This window comes from Emys orbicularis, chromosome 1, assembly GCF_028017835.1.
Source record: "Emys orbicularis isolate rEmyOrb1 chromosome 1, rEmyOrb1.hap1, whole genome shotgun sequence".
In the NCBI taxonomy this organism is placed as follows: domain Eukaryota; kingdom Metazoa; phylum Chordata; order Testudines; family Emydidae; genus Emys; species Emys orbicularis.
In genome coordinates this window covers 330,506,446-330,525,237 of record NC_088683.1, presented here as the reverse complement: position 1 = coordinate 330,525,237, position 18,792 = coordinate 330,506,446, and the positions used below count along the sequence as shown (strand labels likewise).

Here is an 18,792-nt window from a genome sequence, read left to right as displayed (position 1 = left end):
TGGCTCCTGAACCTCTGGTCGTGGGGAGCTCCGAGGTACCTGACCCGACCTCCAGAAAACCAGAGGGGCCGGAAGACCCCGTCCCGGGAACCGCTTCACTGGACGAGGCAGTGGCGGGCACATCTACCACTCTACCACCAATGGACACCAAAGGCTACCAAGACCTGCTCAGGAGGGTGGCAGTTAATCTTAACCTCCAGGCAGAGGAGGTTATGGAGAACGCGGATCCAATGGTGGACATCCTCACTCCCGAGGGTCCTTCTAGAGTGGCCTTGCCCCCATAAGGACAGTTCAGAACACCATGAAGGTGCTCTGGCAAACCCTGGCCTCTATACCACCAATGGCTAAAGGGGGTCAAGAGACACTACTTTGTGCCGCAAAAGGGCTATGAGTACCTTTTTACCCACCCCCAGCCGGGGACTCTGGTGGTGGTTGCGGCAAACCACAAGGAGCGGCAAGGACAGCCAGGCCCTGCACCTAAGTCACGGGACACCAAGAAGTTGGATCTCTTTGGCCGTAAAGTCTATTTGACTGGTGGGCTCCAGCTTCGAGTAGCGAATCAGTAGGCAGTGCTTAGCCGATACGCCTTTAATTCCTGGAGCTTGTTAGCTAAATTCCAGGAGTTAATCCCGGCCGACTCTCAAGGAGTTTGGTGCGCTCCTTGAAGTGGGTAGAGTGGTGTCTAGGACCGCCCTCCAGGCAACACTGGACGCGGCGGACTCTGCAGCTCGAACCATGGCCACCGCCATTGCAATGAGGCGCAGTGTGTGGCTCCAGGTTTTGGGTATCCCACTGGAGGTCCAGAATACCATACAGCACCTCCCCTTTGACTGCAACGGCCTGTTCGCTAAAAACAAGGACACGGGCCTGCATAGCCTAAAGGACTCTTGCGTGACTCTGAAGTCTCGGGGGCTACGCACCCCAGCGCCTCAGAGAAAGCCCTTTACACCTCAGCCCCCATCCCGCTTCTATCCTGGGCCTCCTAGACGAGATCCATCAAGGAGAAGGGGCAGGAATAATAGGAGGCGCCCACCGCACTCCTCCTCGGGCCAAGGCCAGGGTTCAGCCAAATAGGCTTGAGGCCAGTGGGCTAACTTTTGAAGATGCGCCGGAGGACGGCGCACCAGTCGCCATCTTGGATTCTCCCCCCCCCCCCCTTTTGTGAATCGACTCTCCCGCTTCTACCATGTTTGGTCTCAGATCATGTCAGACCGCTGGGTCCTCAGCATGGTAGGGGCATGATATTCTATCCAATTCTATTCCCTCCAGCCCTCCTGTCCCTCTTCAGGGACCCCTCTCACGAGCAGCTCCTTTTACAGGAGGTGCAATCGCTCCCAGCTCTAGGGGCAATGGAGGAGGTTCCTCAGGAATTCAGGGGCAAGGGGTTCTACTCCCGCTATTTCCTCATCCCCAAGGCCATGGACGGGCTTCAGCCTATCCTGGACCTACGAGACCGCAACACATTCATAAACAAGGTGAAGTTTCGCATGGTCTCTCTGGCCACCAACATTCCCTCCATGGATCTGGGAGACTGGTACGCCGCCCTCGACTTGAAGGATGCGTACTTTCACATTGCTATTATCCCAGCCCACAGACCCTATGTCAGATTCGTGGTCAGTGGCCACCACTACCCGTTCAGGGTGTTCCCATTTGGCCTCTCAATGGCCCCCCGGGTGTTCACCAAGTGTATGGTGGTCGTGGCAGCCTTCCTCCTCAGGCACCAGGTGCAGGTATTCCTGTATCTGGACAACTGGCTCATCAAGGCCAAGTCCCAAACATGGGTGGCAGAACACATGTCCCTGGCCAAGGCTACGTTTCATAGGCTGGGACTTATATTGAACGAGCCCAAGTCCACATTGACCCCCAAACAAAGAATAGAGTTCATCGGCACTCTCTTGGACTCCACGCACGCAAGGGCATTCTTTCTGGAACTGCGTTTCAAGCGCTCGCGGACATTATCAAGCCCCTACTCCGCTTTCCCACAACCACGGCCAGAAATTGTATGAAACTATTGGGGCACATGGCAGCCTGTACATACATGGTACAGTACGCCAGGCTGCGCTTTCAGCCCCTCCAGGCGTGGTTAGCACAAGTGCACAGACTGGGCAGGGACCCATTGGACTCAATAGTGACCCTCCCGCCTCGGATTCTCAACTCTCTCCACTGGTGGCGGCAACCACTGCTGGTTTGTGCGGGAGTACCCTTTGCCAAGCCCCAACCTATGCTCTCCCTGGTCACGGATACCTTGGTGCTCAGTTGGGGAGCACATCTGGGCAATATCAAAACCCAGGGCCTCTGGTCCCATACAGGGCTATCCCTGAACATCAATGTAAGGGAGTTGAGGGCGGTTCGCCTGGCATGCCAAGCAGTCCAGGCCCGCCTTCAGGGCATGTGCATATCAGTACTCACGGACAATACTGCAGCGATGTTGTATATAAACAAACAGGGTGGTGCTCGCTCCTCTCCCCTGTGTCGGGAAGCCCTCATGCTGTGGGACTTTTGCATTGCCCATTCTATACACCTACAGGCGTCGCACCTTCTGGGGGCGCAGAACGAGCTGGCCAACTGACTCAGTCGCTCGTTCCATGGACACAAGTGGTCCCTCAGACTGGACATGGCTCACCCGATTTTTCCAGAGGTGGGGCTCTCCCTACATGTACCTGTTCACAGTGAGGGGCAACAGGAAGTGCCAGAGGTTCTGCTCCTTCCTGAACCACAGCCCAGGCTCCACCGTGGACGCCTTTCACTTGTCATGGACGGATCACCTGCTGTACGTGTTCCTGCCATTCCCCCTCATACACAGAGTGCTCCTCAAGACTCATCAGGACAGGGGTTCTTTGATCCTCATAGCGCCAGTGTGGCCTCGACAGCACTGGTTCACCATGTTACTGAAACTCTCAGTGGACAGACCTGTAGTGCTCCCTCTCTGTCCGACCCTAATCACACAGGACAGGACCACGGCTGTCTGCAACCCCCCAACCTGGAGTCCCTCCACCTCATGGTGTGGACGCTCCATGGTTGAACCCTCTTGAGCTTCAGTGCTCTCACTCAGTGAGGGAGGTCCTGTTAGGAAGTAGGAAATCCTCCACTCGAGCCACGTACCCGGCTCAGTGGAAGCATTTCTCCATTTGGTCTTGACAAAGGGGAACTGAGCCACAATCAGCCCCAATTCCCATTACTTTGGACTATCTTTTATATGTCAAGCATCAAGGGTTAGCGATATCACACCTTGCGGCCATTTCGGCCTTTCACCTTTCATTTTGGTAACCCCATGGTGAGCAGGTTTCTTAAGGGCCTGGACAGACTTTATCCCCCGGTACGACGGCTCGTTCCCCAGTGGGACCTCAGCCTGGTCCTGTCCTCACTCATGGGGGCCCCCCTTTGATCCCATGGCTACCTGCCCTCTGTCCTATCTCTCCTGGAAGGTGGCCTTTCTGGTAGCTATAACCTCCGCTAGAAGGGTATCCGGGCTCAGAGCACTGATCTCTGAACCTCCTTATACGGTATTTTATAAGGACAAGGTGCAGCTACTAAGGTTGTATCCCAGTTTCATGTGAACCAAGATATATTTTTACCTGTGTTCTTTCCTAAACTCTATGCCACAGGGAGCACATGTTCCATTCCTTGGATGTTAGACATGCCTTGGCATTTTACATTGAACGCATGAAGCGGTTTCGTAAATCACCACAGCTCTTTATTGCTATCACAGAAAGAATGAGGGGGCTCCCGATCTCATCACAGTGCATCTTGTCATGGATCACGTCGTGTATTAGGACTTGCTATGACCTGGCTAAAGTTCCAGCCCCTCCACTTATGGCGCACTCTACCAAAGTGCAGGCGGCGTCCGCAGCATTCCTGGCGCAGGTCCCTATCCAGGATATATGCAAGGCAGCAACCTGGTCTTCAGTCCACACCTTCACTTCACACTATGCCATCACCCAGCAGGCGAGGGATGATGCTGTTTTTGGTAGGGCAGTCCTGCACTCAGCGATCAGGTGAACTCCGACCCCTCCCCCTGGGTAACTGCTGGGAAGTCACCTATTGGAATGCACATGAGCAATCACTCGAAGAAAAAATGGTTACTTACCTCTCGTAACTGTTGTTCTTTGAGATGTGTTGCTCAAGTCCATTCCAAATCCCGGTGGCCGCCTCCCCACTGTTGGAGTATTCCGGCAAGAAGGAACTGAGCAGGCGGCGGGTCGGCAGGGACATATATACACCGCCATAAAGGCGCCACTGTAGGGGGTCTCCACAGCCGACCTGACAGGTACCACTAGGGGAAAAGCTTTCCGGCGATCATGCACGCGGCACATGCGCACACCTATTGGAATGGACATGAGCAACACATCTCGAAGAACAACAGTTATGAGAGGTAAGTAACCATTTTTTATGGACTGTCATCCAAAAGGTACAATAGTTAACTTCAGAAAAGCATTTAAACTCTCTCAAATTATTTTTAAGGACACTTCTTCAGTTAGATATCTAACTCTCCCTGCTTCTTCTGATCTGGTTTCTAAAGAAGTGGCAGAAACTTCAGGGGGATTGGCTTTTTCTCACCTCATCCTGAATAACATTTCCTCTTTATGGAGAGGGAGGAAGCCAAGATTTTTCTTCTATGCTTTGTTTTTGCTCCACTTTATATTCTCACTGCTCTGCACTTTGTCAGAGAATCATAGAAATGTAGGGCTGGAAGGGACTTCAAGAAGTCAAGTCCTGTCCCCTGTGCTGAAGCAAGACCAAGTAAATCTAGACCACCCAGATAGGTATTTGTCCAGCCTTTTCTTTGAAACCTCTAATGATGGGGATGCCTCAACCTCTCTTGAGAGCCTATTCCACAGCTTAACTACCCTTATAGTTAGAAAGATTTTCCTAATATCTAACCTTAATTTCCCTTGCTTCAGAATAGGCTATTACTACTTATCCTACTTCCAGTGGACGTGGAAGACAATTGATCACATTTCTTTTTATAACAGCCCTTAACATATTTGAAGACTATTAGCAGGTCCCCCTCAGTCTTCTTTTCTCAAGACTAAAGATGTCCAGTTTAGAAAAACTTTTCTCAAAGGTCAAGTTTTCTAAGCCATTTATTTATTTATTTTTGCTATCCTCTGCACTCTCTCCAATTTGTCCACCACTTTGCTGAAATATGGAGCCCAGAATTGGACACAGTACTCCAGCTGAGGCCTCATGAGTGCCAAATACAGTGGGATAGTTCATCCCATGTCTTAGATTCAACACTCCAGCTAATATATGCCTGAATTATATTAGCCTTTTTTGCAGCTGCATCACATTGTTGACTCATGTTCAATTCACAGTTCATTTTAACCTCCAGATCTTTTTCAGCGGTACTACCACCTAGCCAATTATTCCCCATTTTGTAGTTGTGCATTTGATTTTTCCTTCCTAAGGTAGTACTTTATACTTGTCTTTATTGAATTTCATCTTGTGGATTTCAGATGAATTCTCTAATTTGTCAAGGTCATTTTGAATTATAATCCTTTCCTCCAAAATCCTAACAACCCCTTCAAGCTCGGTGTCATACACAAGTTTTATAAATATATTCTCCACTCCATTATCCAAGTAATGAAAATATTGAAAGGTACCAGACCCAGGACTGACTCATGTGGGACTCTACGAAATAAATCTCTCCAGTTTGACAGCAAACCATTGATAAACTAGTCTTTGAGAACGGTCTTTCAATTAGTTGTTCTTCCACCTTATAGTTATTTCATCCCTTCTCCCATTTAGTTGTGCCCCAAAATGCACAGTTGTTGGAAGATAACTATTGAGTACCTATTTTCAGCCATGTTTTTGAGAGAAGCTATGAAGTGGTGCAAGAGGGAACCTGATTTTTTGAGGGTTGTTGAAAGTACCCAATCACACCTCAGAGTTCAAGGAGGGTTGGTCCATCCTTACTAGAAAATACTGCAATTTTTTATATATGGATTCCCTTTCTGTTAATGAATTGGCCAAATCCTGCAGTTCTCAGACAAAATTCCCATTGGAACTCGGTGGAAATTTTGTTTGAATGCAGACTGCAGAATCAGGTTCTAAAGCCTCAATTCATGAAAGTACTTGAATATTTTCTTTATTCCCATTGAGATCAGTGAGAGTTAAATGTTTTCCTGAATCAAGACAGCCTGTATGTATTATGAATTAAGGAAATATTACCTGAAAAATCTGCTAAGTGTTTTATCTACATATTTTAGGTGTTTATAAGGCCCCTATTACACTGGTACCTAAATTGAACTGTACTCTACTTACTTTTTAGGAAATAATAAATTATAGTGAAAAGTGTTTTGAGGATAAATGTCAAATCAGCTATGAGGTAAGTTTCAATGTTTAGCGTGTGAGTGGGTGGGTTTAGGTTTTGTGGGTTTTTTTACAATTGATCACTAAAACTCCTTACCTTACCTAATCCTTTTGTGCCAGGTCCCAGTCTCTGTTCTATTCAGATCCCTCCTAAAGACTTGCTTCCTTCTTAAAATGGTTGAAACCCTTCTTTATTCTTGTTAAAGAAAAATTTTAAAATGGACTTTTCAGTATTTCAGCCATTTTTAAGTCAAGTGCAAAGTACATTATATATTGTATTGTTACTTTGGGAGGGAAGCCATGGATTGATTTTTAGCATTTGCTGTTGACCAATGCCTTGGCTGTACCTCTATTTTATCTTTTAGTGGAGAAGTTACACCTAATTATCAGTGCTTTATTCTGCTGTAGTATCTTCTTGTTCTTAGCCTCAAATAAAGTACATAACTTAAGAATGGGTCAGACCAATGGTCCATCTAGCCCAGTATCCTGTCTTCCAACAATGGCCAGTTCCAAATGCTTCAACGGGAATGTACAGAAGAGGGCAATTATCAAGTGATCCCTCCCCTGTTGTCCAGTCCCACATCTGGCAGTCAGAGGCTTCGGGACACCCAGAGAGTGGGGGTGCATCCCTGACCATCTTGGCTAATAGCCATTGATGGACTTTTCTTCCATTAACTTATCTAATTCTTTTTTGAATCCAGTTATAGTTTTGGCCTTCACAACATCTCATGGCAATGAGTTCCACAGACTCGCTATGTGTTGTGTGAAGAAGTACTTCCTTTTGTTTGTTTTGAAACTGCTGCCTACTAATTTCATTGGGTGATCCCTCGTTCTTGTGTAAGGCTCCATGTTTGTCACAGATTTTCTGTGACCTCCATGACTTCTGCAGCAGCTGATGTGTCTGGCCCGGGGGCCACCTGAGCACCTGGGCCATTTGCACTGGCTGCTGCTGGGGCAGTCTTGCCCCTAGCAACAGGAGTTTGGGGGAGGGCTCAGGGCTGGGGGTTGAGGTGCAGGGCGGTGCTTACCTAGGGCGGGGTCCCCGGAACGTCTACAGGAACTCCCCTCCCTCAGCTCCTAGCTCCATGTGCCACCTCTACCGGCAGGCACCACCCCAGCAGCTCCCATTGGCCACAGTTCCCAGCCAATGGGAGCTGCAGAACTGGGGATTGGGGCCGAGCGGAAGCAGCACGTGGAGGTAGGGAGCCTGCCCCAACCCCGCCAACCCTCCCCTCAAGCACCGCCTGCGCCGCGTCCCCCCCCCCCCCCCCCCGAGCACCCGCGGTGCCCCCTAGCTGTCCCCACCCCCTCCAAGTTTTAGTCAGGGGTATATAGTAAAAGTCATGGACAGGTCATGGGCCGTGAATTTTTGTTTACTGCCTAGGACTAAAACATAGTAGTCTTTTTTTTCCAAGCTGAATAATCCCAGTCTTTTTTTAAATCTACTCTCATATGGAAGCTGTTCCATACCCTTAATCATTTTTGTTGCCCTTTTCTGTTCCTATTCCAATTCTTATATTATCTTTTTTGAGATAGGGTGACCAGAACTGCACACAGTATTCAAGGTGTGGGCATACTATGGATTTAAATAGTGGCATTATGATATTTACTGTTTTATTATCTACCCCTTTCCTAATGGTTCCTAATACTCTGTTAGCGGTTTTGCTAGCAGCTGCACATTGAGCAGGTGTTTTCAGAGAACTAGCAACAATGACTCCAAGATCTTTGTGTGGCAACAGCTCATTTAGACCACATCATTTTAGATGTATAGTTGTGATTGTTTTCCAATATGCATTACTTTGCATTTATCAACATTGAATTTCATTTGCCATTTTGTTTCACATTCACCGAGTTTTGTGGGATCTCTTTGTAACTCTTCGCAGTCAGCTTTGGACTTAACTATCTTGAGTAATTTTGTATCGTCTGCAAACTTTGCCACCTCACTGTTTACTCCTTTTTCTAGATCATTTATGAATATGTTGAACAGCACTGGTCCCAGTACAGATCCCTGGGAGACACCACTGTTTACCTCTCTCCATTCTGAAAACTGACCATTTACTGCTACCCTTTGTTTCCTGTCTTTTAACCAATTACTGATCCATGAGAGGACCTTCTCTCTTACCCATTACTGCTTACTTTGCTTTAAGAGCCTTTGGTGAGGAACCTTGTCAAAGTAGTGACATCATTTTATTTTAACATATTTTAACTGTTTAGGAGTACCTCTGAATAGCTTTTCTTTACATATTTACATCCTCCTTAAACAAAATTTGTGCATTGACTGAATTAGTTCTTGAACCTCTTTATCTGCTTAAAAATGGAAGATAAGAAGAAAAATGGAACCAAGGAAAATTTGAATTTGATTTGATTTTTCTTTGTCATCAGGGATGTCTTGTTTACCTTATTTTAGTCTATACAAATAACTCTTCTGTAGTTAATCAGAAGTCATAGAAGGGCAAACTTGCAATTAGTTACCAAAATGTGAAACCTAACTAAATCCTATCTTGTTCTAGGAGTTGCTGTTATCCGAAGCAGGGGCTCCTGTTTTGCCACCGTATACAATGCTAACACTACCTATTCCAGGAGAACTTTTTCCTGTTAGTGTTAAGCACCTTGTGTCACCTAATAAGGTATATGTTATAAATGTTTGTTTAATAACGGTTACAGGATATGACTGCCTCTTTCCAGTCTTGTGAACACTATCATGGAAATATATCAGTGTCAGCATACAAGCATTTGTGGTTATCAGTTATTGATAATTTAAATCTGTATCAGTTAATTAAATTACAGCATGTCAGATATTTATATAGTGGTTCAAATATTTGGGTGGCAGGAGTGTTTGAGAAATAAACAATCCTGTCTCTATTCTTTAAAAAAATATTCTCGTTGTCATGTTCACATTATAGACATGACCTTTTAAAAGCAGATGCCTCCTTGCACACACAAGCTATGCTGGCAGGAATATTTATCTTAGTAGGATCACCCATGCCAGACAGGTCAAAGAGTAGGAGCCAGACTAAGGCAATCTATTAGCCCACCTGGTAGGGGGTTAAGAGTGGGCTAACAACCTACTTCTGTGTAAAACAAAGTTATTACAGAAACCTATACTACTGCTCTGTTCAACAAACTCAATCCAACTTAATTCAAATAGACCTAGAAGAGAGATGAAAACATGAAGTTGCCAAACCCCAAGGAAGCTACTCTACTGATGAATTTGCTCTCTCCAAAATCCATTACCAAAATTGGTATGTGGAATGTGTGGACACTAACACGAGGCTGGTAAAACAGTCAAAGTAACAAAAGAAATGGGGAGATATAAATTAGATGTACTTGGCCTAAGTGAAATGAGATGAGTTACATCAGGATAAATCACCTTGTCAGCTGGACACATCCTACTATATTCTGGATTACTGAATGCCAATGACATACACAGTGGTGGTGTGGGTCTGATAAAATCGTGGGGGGGCAACCAAAAGCCTGATAGAATGGGTACCAGTTTCAAAAAGGATTAGAATAGTACAATTTTCATCAAAATTCCAGAAAGTGTCTGTTGTTCAATGTTATTCTCCAACAAATCAAACTAACCAAGAGTAAAAAAAAAAAAAAACAACCACTTTGTACAAGCAGCTACATAACAAAATAGATAAAATCCCCAAAAGAGATGTCCTCCTAGTAACTGGAGAAATTAATGCTAAAGTAGGGAGCAACAACACTGGCAGGGAAGTAAATATGGGGAAACAAGACCTTGGTGAAATGAATGAAAATGATGAAATGTTTGCTGATTTTTGTGGAATGAATGACCTGGTCATTGGAGGAACCATCTTCCCTCACCATACTGTTCATAAAATAACTTGGAGGTCAGCAGATCACAGAACAGAAAACCAAATTACATTATACCAACAAAACAAGGAACCAAACCACATTACAATTCTGCACAAATGTAATAGAACTTTAAAAGATGTAGGTAGCAGGTGTGAGAATGGACCACACACTGACTAAATTGAAAATAAAAATAAAAACAAAGAATAGGTCTGAACAGCAGAGACACCACATTATAATGTCACCCAACTAAAATGCAGCAAGAGTTTATAATTGCTCTAGCAAATAGATACCAGGTGCTTGAAGATGATGAGACAATAGAAGGCAAATGGAAACAGGTAAGGATACTTTCACTAAAACTTGTAAAGAAATGCTGGGATTCAGGAAGAAACATCACAATGAAAGGTTATATGAGAGGAAAGATGCAAAATGAAACTGAAACAGAAACACAGATACAGTGACTCCAGGAGGAATATGCAGTAAAGAACAGAGGCCAAAATAGTGGTAGGAAAGACAAATTAAACTTTGTAGACGAAATGGCAAGAGATGCACAAACTGCTGCACTACAAAGTGACACGAAGACATTGTGCAACATCATTAAACAGTTATCAGGAAGAATGTCCCAAGTAAAATAATTACACATTATAAAGAAAGTGATAGATTCAAGGTAACAACAAGAATAGGCAGGGTTCAGACATGAGAAATCATGTATGGATCAAATAATAATCCTATATAGTATCATAGAACGTGTGATCTAATGGAAGTCAAAGCTTTATATGAATTGGTAGATTTCCAAAAAGCATTTAATACAGTGGTAGAACAGTTTATGGAAATTGCTGTGACAATGGAATCCCTCAGAAATTTCAGAGCTTCTCTGAAAATATGACGTGAAGTAATGCATAACAGTGAACTGAGGTTACTATGGGCATCAGCCCAGGATGTCTTATGTCACCCATGATCTTTTTACTGGTGGTGGATTGAGTAATATGGGGATTGAGTAATAAGGGACATACAGTGGACTTTGACCCAGAAGTTAGAGGACCTTGACTTTGCAGATGACATCAACTGGCTATCCCATTCCCATGGAGACATGAAAGATAAAACAAATTATTTACAGGCCTATCCACAAGTAGTAGGATTGAAAATCAACACTGTAAAAACTTAAAACCATTAGAATCAACACACAACAAGAAACACCAGTTGCATTTTCTGGGGCTGACCTAGATGAAATCGGATATCACATACCTTGTCAGCATTTTAAGTACAACAGATGGAACAGAGGAAGACATTAAACCAGAATAGTGAAAGCAAAATGTGCTTTTGTAACTCTACAGTCGATCTGGAGAAACAGAAATCTTGCCCTCCAACTAAACTTCAAATATTTAACCATTGTAAAGTCGATCTTGCTACATGGTGCTGAAACTTGGAGACTTATGAAGACTTTACTATCTAAACTCTAAATCTTCATCAACAGCTGCTTTAGACAAATCCTCAATATTAGAAAAAATCACAAGCAACAAACGCCTGAAGGAGGATGAAACAGAAGCCAGTAGAACTGGAAATTACAGAACAAAAATGGAGATGGCTAGGACATTCACGGAGGAAAGACCCAATAATGTAACAAGATAGGCATTGAACTGGAACCGCCAGGGCAAGAGGCAGTGAGTTAGGTTTCAATTCTGCTTCTGTTGTGGTTCTATCTGAATAATGTGGAAAGAAGCAAAGACTGCCCAGGAGACCAGTAAAGATGGAAGGCGGTGTTGGCAGCCCTATGTTCTGCATGAAATACAGAGGTGTAAGAGAAGAAAGAGACTTGCACTCACAGATTTTCCCTCAGAAATGTATCTGGACCATGGGACCATTGCGGCAGCATACTGATTTCCTCTCCTGTATTTTCCTTCTTGTATTGAAGTGGTGAAACATTCTCATGCCACAATGTTCTGTTTTGTGGGCTTTTAGTATATTACCAATTATTTTTTGTTGGCCTCCTATTCAGCATTGTTTTTTCTCTCAGTCCACACTGCTGCTACCTGGTACTGCCCCTTCTGGACAAGGGCCTAATCTTATGCCCATTGTAATCAAAGGAAAGATTCCCACACACTTCAGTGAGTTTTGGATCAGACCCCAAACCACAGACCAGTGAGAAGCTGGTTAGGTCATAAAATCTGACGGGGGGATTGATTTACACTGAGCTATTAAAGTTATGTTGCTTGGTAAATCTATAGATCGATCAGTGGCTCTTTGTTACTCTCTTTTAATGACTTTTTTTTGTATACTGCTCTAGCTTTCTACATGAAACCATGGAAGTTTCTTGGTAGAGCTAATGCTGTTAAAATATAAGACTGAATTTAGGATGTGATGATAAGGTGCTTAGATACCTTAGTGATGGGCTTCCAGTTTAAGAACTAAAATAGAATATATGTTCTCAATTTAATTATCTAACAAATGCTTTTGGTTCCTTGTCCATGAATAAGCTGAACTTCTGTATGCTTTTGATCAGGATAAATATTCCATTATAAAGCCACTGCTAGAAACTCTACTCAGATTCCTCCAATTTTGGGCAGCAGTTATGTATATGCAACATCAGCATGAAATACATTACAGTGATTAGAAAAATAACAGTATATTGTAATTAGAATCTTTTTTAATCAAGGTTGGATGGTAATGGTGAGTTCTTGTTCAAATGCTGGCCCCTGTCTATATTCTACAACATGGGTATGCATGCACTCCATACGCCTGCGACTGGAGATTTGATGCAGACCATAGCTTTGTATATTAATGAAAGTTTAACTCTATAGATAACAATTATTTGCTTATTTATACTGATACACACATTTATACTAATTGGCCACATTAAAAATAAAATTTAGATGAAATAGAATGTTTTCATGCTTCGCAAGAGAGATCATCCGTTTTAGAAGTTGTTTTTCCATGAATTTCATAGTGGCAAATCCAAAGGAGTGGGAGGGAATCCTGAATTAGACCAAGCCTCTGTGGAAGTCTAACACCTGCACACTTTCATATATGCCGGGCTTGTGTTACCATGGTTACCAGGTGTGGCATTAATAAATAGTAACTGGTTGCCTTGAACTAAACCCTGAGTAGTAAAATGTAAAACTAATCTTAAGGTGTGGAGGAAAGAAGAATTAGGGGGAGGGGCAGTGTTTCTTAGTGACAAATCTTTCCAGGAAAAAAACCATTATCCTCTTAAATATCCCTTGATCACTTATTACACCTGGCAGTTAATTCTGATGTATCTGTGAAAGCTGTAATCTTTGTCTTTTATAAAAACCCTTGGTTTTTTTAGATGTACATTTGCCTTGAATCAGCAGAGGGCCTTAACCAGGAGAGCGACACAGAAGATAGTGGTGTCAGCTGGGATTTGGAACCTGAGAGTCTAGATCAAGTCCTGAAGCATTGTAATCAGAATGTGGAGTCTCTTCCTTTTCTAACAGATTTTAGAACAGGTATTTTTGCAATTTTATTTTCCCTGTTATACCTTACAGAAGTACAAACCTCTTGAGTAAATACTTTTATTTTATGTGTCTCTATATTTTTAAATAAAACTTAAAGCTATAAATTCTTTTGGGAGTGTCAGAGTCGCAAGAGACAATAGTGGTGGTTCTTCGAGTGCTCGTGTCAACTCCATGTTAGGTGTGTGCGTGCCCATGTGCACAGTTGCCAGATATTTTTCCCTTAGTGGTATCCATAGGGCCAGCCCTAGCGCTCCCTGGAGCTCCATGCTCATGCGCCAGTATAAGGAGCACTGCTGGCCCCACACCCCTTCAGTTCCTTCTTATCACCCGTGACAGTTGCTGAAATGACTTCTCTCTTGTGCTTGCAAGTTCTCCTAGTGGTTTTTGAACTCTGTTATTCTTGTATATAGTTAGGACTTAATTGTTAGCAGTTAGTTAAGTCAGAGTAGATAGTGGTCCCATTGCAGGATGTTGTCCCAGGGACAGGGCATGCCCCGGTCCCCATGTTTCAAGCCGGGTGCCACCTGCCATAAGCCCATGCCAGTGAGCGACCTGCAAGTGAGCTACTTAAAGTGCCTCCAGAAAGCCCACATTAAAGACAGGTGCACGATCTGCAGGGGCTTCAGGCCACGCACACAAAAGGACAGGGACATTCATCTGAAGACCCTGCTAATGGAAGCAGCGCTCAGACTGGCCTTGGAGCTGTCCCACTCTGATTCAGCGCCGAGCACTTCAGCCTCAGTACGGAGTGCTCCCCCAGCACCATGGTCTGCTTGGCACTGTTCACCATCTTCAGTGCCGAGGAAGTGGCACAAGAAACTGTGCGCTGAAAGAGGGCACTGCCCTGTGTCAAAAAAGGATAAGAGGGGAGAGGCTGATAAGGTGAGACCCCTGCCAAGCCACTCGTCCTCCCCAGAGCTACGGTTGATGGCAGTTGAGCCCAATCAGGGATCCACCACTGACTCCTGGGAGCAATTGGGGCACCCTACGCTTGAGAGCCCCTTTGACACCGGAGGCATTACAGGCAGCAGAGAACCTGATGCCCCTCCCAGTACTGCACAGACTATGAGACCACTCTTCATTGAAGACTGCTCCCTCCAGAGGGAAACCCCCCATGGATCTGCCGCAGTGGTCACCAATCCAACACCAGTCCCCAGCGTCCCAGCACCGGTCTCCAGCTCCGCATCTTAGGTCACCAGCTTCGTGGCACCAGTCACTGGAAGCATGGCACTGGTCTCCGTCCTCCAGGCACCATTCCCTGACTCCACATCATATCCAGCAGGTGGGAACATCAACAGCTCCACCATGGTCTCCAGGGGAAGAATACGCATTGGAGACCAGAGAGGAATCCATTCCCCCACCAAGGAGACACCACTCTTCTTACACACAGGACTTTAGTGCTGTTCCTGCTGTGGGCACTTGGCCACCGGGGCAATGGCCAGTACACTGGCAATATTGGAACCCCTGGGGGGTTCCTTCCAATGCCAGGCCCCTACTCCCATCTGTCATCCACAGCCGCATCTGAGAAGCGAGTCTCGGCAACACCCCAGCCAGTACAGGACCCGATTCGGACTTCAACCCCAATACTGAGGCCCCAGCGGCAGCTTCAGTGGAGGTGACCCCAATAGCAGAGGACTTTCCGGCTCCTCCTGTGGTGTTGGCATCTTCCTCATCCCCAAATTAGGCAGTTGTGGGTCCCACCCTCTGCCACTGGACGACTTCCAGGATCACCAAGATCTCCTTAAACGGGTCGCCACAAATTTGGGGCTAAAGGCAGAGGAACTGAAGGAGACCATGGACATCCTCTTTGATATTTTAGCTGCAGCAGCCCCCTCTAAGGTTGCACTGCCAGTCTATGATGGGGTGTTAAAACTTGTTAAAGCACTGTGGCAGACCCCGTCTTCTCTGCCCCCAACTTCGAAAAGGGCAGAGAAAAAATACGTTCTGGCTAAGGGGTATGAATACATGTACTTGCGCCCTCCCCCTGGGTCCCTGGTGGTTTCCACTGCAAATGAGCGGGACAGACAGGGTCAGGCATGTGTCAGGTCTAAAAATAAGAATGCAGAGAGGCTTGACTCGTTTGGCAGAAAGGTATATTCAACAGCTAGCCTACATCTCCAGATCTCCAACCAGCAGGCACTGCTGGGGAGATACAATTATAACATTTGGGACTCTATGGCCAAGTTCAAAGACTCCCTGCCTCAGGAGTCAAGGCAAGAATTCCTGGCCATTCTGGAGGAAGGCAAGGCAGTAGCCAAGGCCTCTCTTTAGGCTGCCTTGGGTGTGGCTGACTCGGTGGCCAGGTTGATGGTCTCGGCGGTGTCCATGCAGTGCAGCTCACATCTGTAGTCCTCGGGCCTTTTTCACAAGGTGCAGCAGTTGGTCCAAGACCTCCCTTTCAAGGGCAATGCATTGTTCTTGGAGCAGATGGACACCAAGCTGCACAGCCTGAAGGACTCAAGGGCCACGTTGCGATCTCTAGGCCTTTACACGCCCCCGGCCTCCACAAGGCACTTCCGGACGCAGCCACATCCAAGGTTTTGGGGGCCTTTTAGACACGAGCCCTACAAGAAAAAAGGGAAGGGTTATAAGCGCAGCCAGCCTGCATCTTCTACCTTGGCCTGCCAGTCAGGCTTGGGCCAATACCTGGCTGGCCCGAGACAGGCCTTTTGAGAGTGCACCCAAGGACAGTGTACTGGACTTAACCCAGGATCCACCATCCCCCTTTTGTTTTTGGACCATTTATTTCCATTCTATACTGTGTCCCCCAAATAACTTCCGACCATTGGGTGCTTTCCACTGTGACAGTTGGGTACACCCTGCAGTTTTATCCATTCCTCCCTCCCAACCCCCATACCTGTCCCTATTCTGGGACCCTTCTCATGAGCATCTCCTCATCCAGGAGGTAGAAACCCTCCTACGTGTGGGGGGCATAGAGGAAGTTGCTCGAGACTTGACCGGGATACACAAGGTCCTCTTAAAAATCAAGAGGAACAAGGCAAAGGTAATACTGATTGCCCCGGTGTGGCCGTGCCAGCACTGGTTCAGGATGCTCCTGGACCTTTCCATAGTAGCTCCACTAGAGCTCCTTATGTGCCTGGATTTGAGCTTACAGAACCAAGGCCAGCTACTCCACCCGAATCTCGTGTCCCTGCACCTGACAGCCTGGCTGCTGCGTGGCTGAACCAGGAGGAGCAAGCCTGCTCAGAGCAGGTCTAGCAGGTTTTGCTAAGTAGCAGGAAATCCTCTATCAGAGCGATCTACTTGGCCAAAGGGAAGCGCTTCACTTCTTGGACCTTTGATTGGGGTCTTTCCCTGTCTATCGTTTCTGCAGACCATCTTGGACTACTTGCTCCACGTGAAGCACGAAGGTCTGGCCCTATCGTCGGTCAAGGTCCACCTGGCGGCCATTTCAGTCTTCCATCCTCCAGTCCAGGGCAGGTCAGTTTTCTCGCATGAGATGACAGGTTCCTTAAGGACTTAGAAATACTCTACCCACAGGTTCGCAACCCGGTTTCCCCCAGGGGATGTAAATCTGGTACTGTCCAGGCTCACAAGGTCCCCCTTCGAGCCTTTGGCTTCTTGTTCGCTCCTGGAACATTGCCTTCCTTCTAGCCGACGTAATTGCCACTAGGATCACTGAAATCGGAGCCCTGATTTCAGAACCCCCTTACACGGTGTTCTTCAAAGACAAGGTCCAGTTGCGCACTCACCCATTCTTCCTGTCAAAGGTAGCGTTGCAGTTCCACAACAACCAGGACATTTTTATGCCTGTCTTCTTTCCGAAGCTTCATGGATCAGATGAGGAGCGTTGTCTACGTAACTTAGACGTTAGGTGGGCCCTGGCCCTCTACATTGAAAGGACTAGACCCTTTTACAAGTCATTGCAACTCTTTGTAGCGGTGGCGGACCGATGGCAGTGACAGACTCTGCGTCATCCCAGATAATCTTGCCTTGGATAACCGCCTGCATCAGGTTTTGTTATGAGCAGGCAAAGGTTCTGTCCCCCGCCATTGTGACCACCCATTCCATGAGAGTTGAGGCTTCATCAGCAGCCTTCCTCGCACAAGTTCCGATCCAGGACATCTGCAGAGCAGCAACATGGTCATCGGTTCATACCTTCGCATCACACTAAGCCATCACCCGGCAGGCCCGGGATATGACAAACTTTGGAAGAGCAGTGTTACAATCAGCACATCAGTGAACTCCAAACCCACCTCCAGGTGCTTGTGAGTCACCTAACATGGAATCGACATGAGCAAGCACTTGAAGAAGAAAAAACGGTTACTAATCTTCCATAACTACTGTTCTTCGAGATGTGTTGCTCACATCCATTCCATGACTCACCCTTCTGCCCTGCTGTCAAAGTGGACAGCAAGAAGGAACTGAGAGGGGCTTGGGGCTGGCGGTGCCCCTTATACTAGCACAGGGCTCCAGGAGGCGCTAGGGCCAGCCCTACAGATACCACTAAGGGAAAAATTTCCGGCAACTGTGCACACGCCTAACATGGAATGGTCTTGAGCAACACATCTTGAAGAACAACAGTTATGGAAGGTTAGTGTCCATTTTTTTCATCTCCTAAAGGGAAAGGTGATGGGGGGAGAGGCCACCCTGGAAATGTTCCTGCTTGTAGCTCCCTACCAGAGAAAAGGAGGAGGTTGGACAAGTTGTTGCATTTACCTTCCACCTGCTAAATACCTTCGGGCTCTCCCAATAAAGATATTTCTCCCTTCTCAGTTATATAAATGCCCAGTCTGGTAGTTTCTCCACTAATTTCTGAGTTGGATCTGAGATCTAATCCACAGTCCAAGGAAAAAATGCATTAGATATACTGACATACCTCCTAGGTTCCATTCTCATAAGAAATACACCACTAAAATATGGTACTTATAGACCATCACACCTTCCTAGATGTGAAATGGAGTCTGAGTTTGATTGCGGTATGATTGGCAGATACTGCCAAGAGCAGGTTGGCTCTATTGGCCTTTTTGTAGGCAATATAAGAATCCACATTCCTGTCAGGGTAGAAATACCTCTCCTATTAGGGTCAGAGAAAGTCTCCTCGGATCCAAGATCCTGGATCTGTTGACTTCACCTGCTTTTAGAGAGCATTCTCCAACCAAAATTCCTGATATTCTGTCAGAGGCAGAAGAGGAGCCTGTGGCTCAGGATGAATAGCAAGAGCTGT

The 18,792-nt window shown here is 46.0% G+C and overlaps 1 protein-coding gene across 1 annotated transcript in view; it reads left to right on the top strand.

Annotated features, from left to right (window-relative positions):
• RNF17 (ring finger protein 17) overlaps window positions 1–18,792 on the top strand; it is a 221,854-nt gene that overhangs the window by 188,852 nt on the left and 14,210 nt on the right. The window contains exons 34-36 of the mRNA XM_065420884.1: window positions 6,272–6,328; window positions 8,823–8,939; window positions 13,436–13,595. Of these exons, the coding sequence (XP_065276956.1) occupies window positions 6,272–6,328; window positions 8,823–8,939; window positions 13,436–13,595 (334 nt within the window). The remainder of the gene's footprint in view (window positions 1–6,271; window positions 6,329–8,822; window positions 8,940–13,435; window positions 13,596–18,792) is intronic.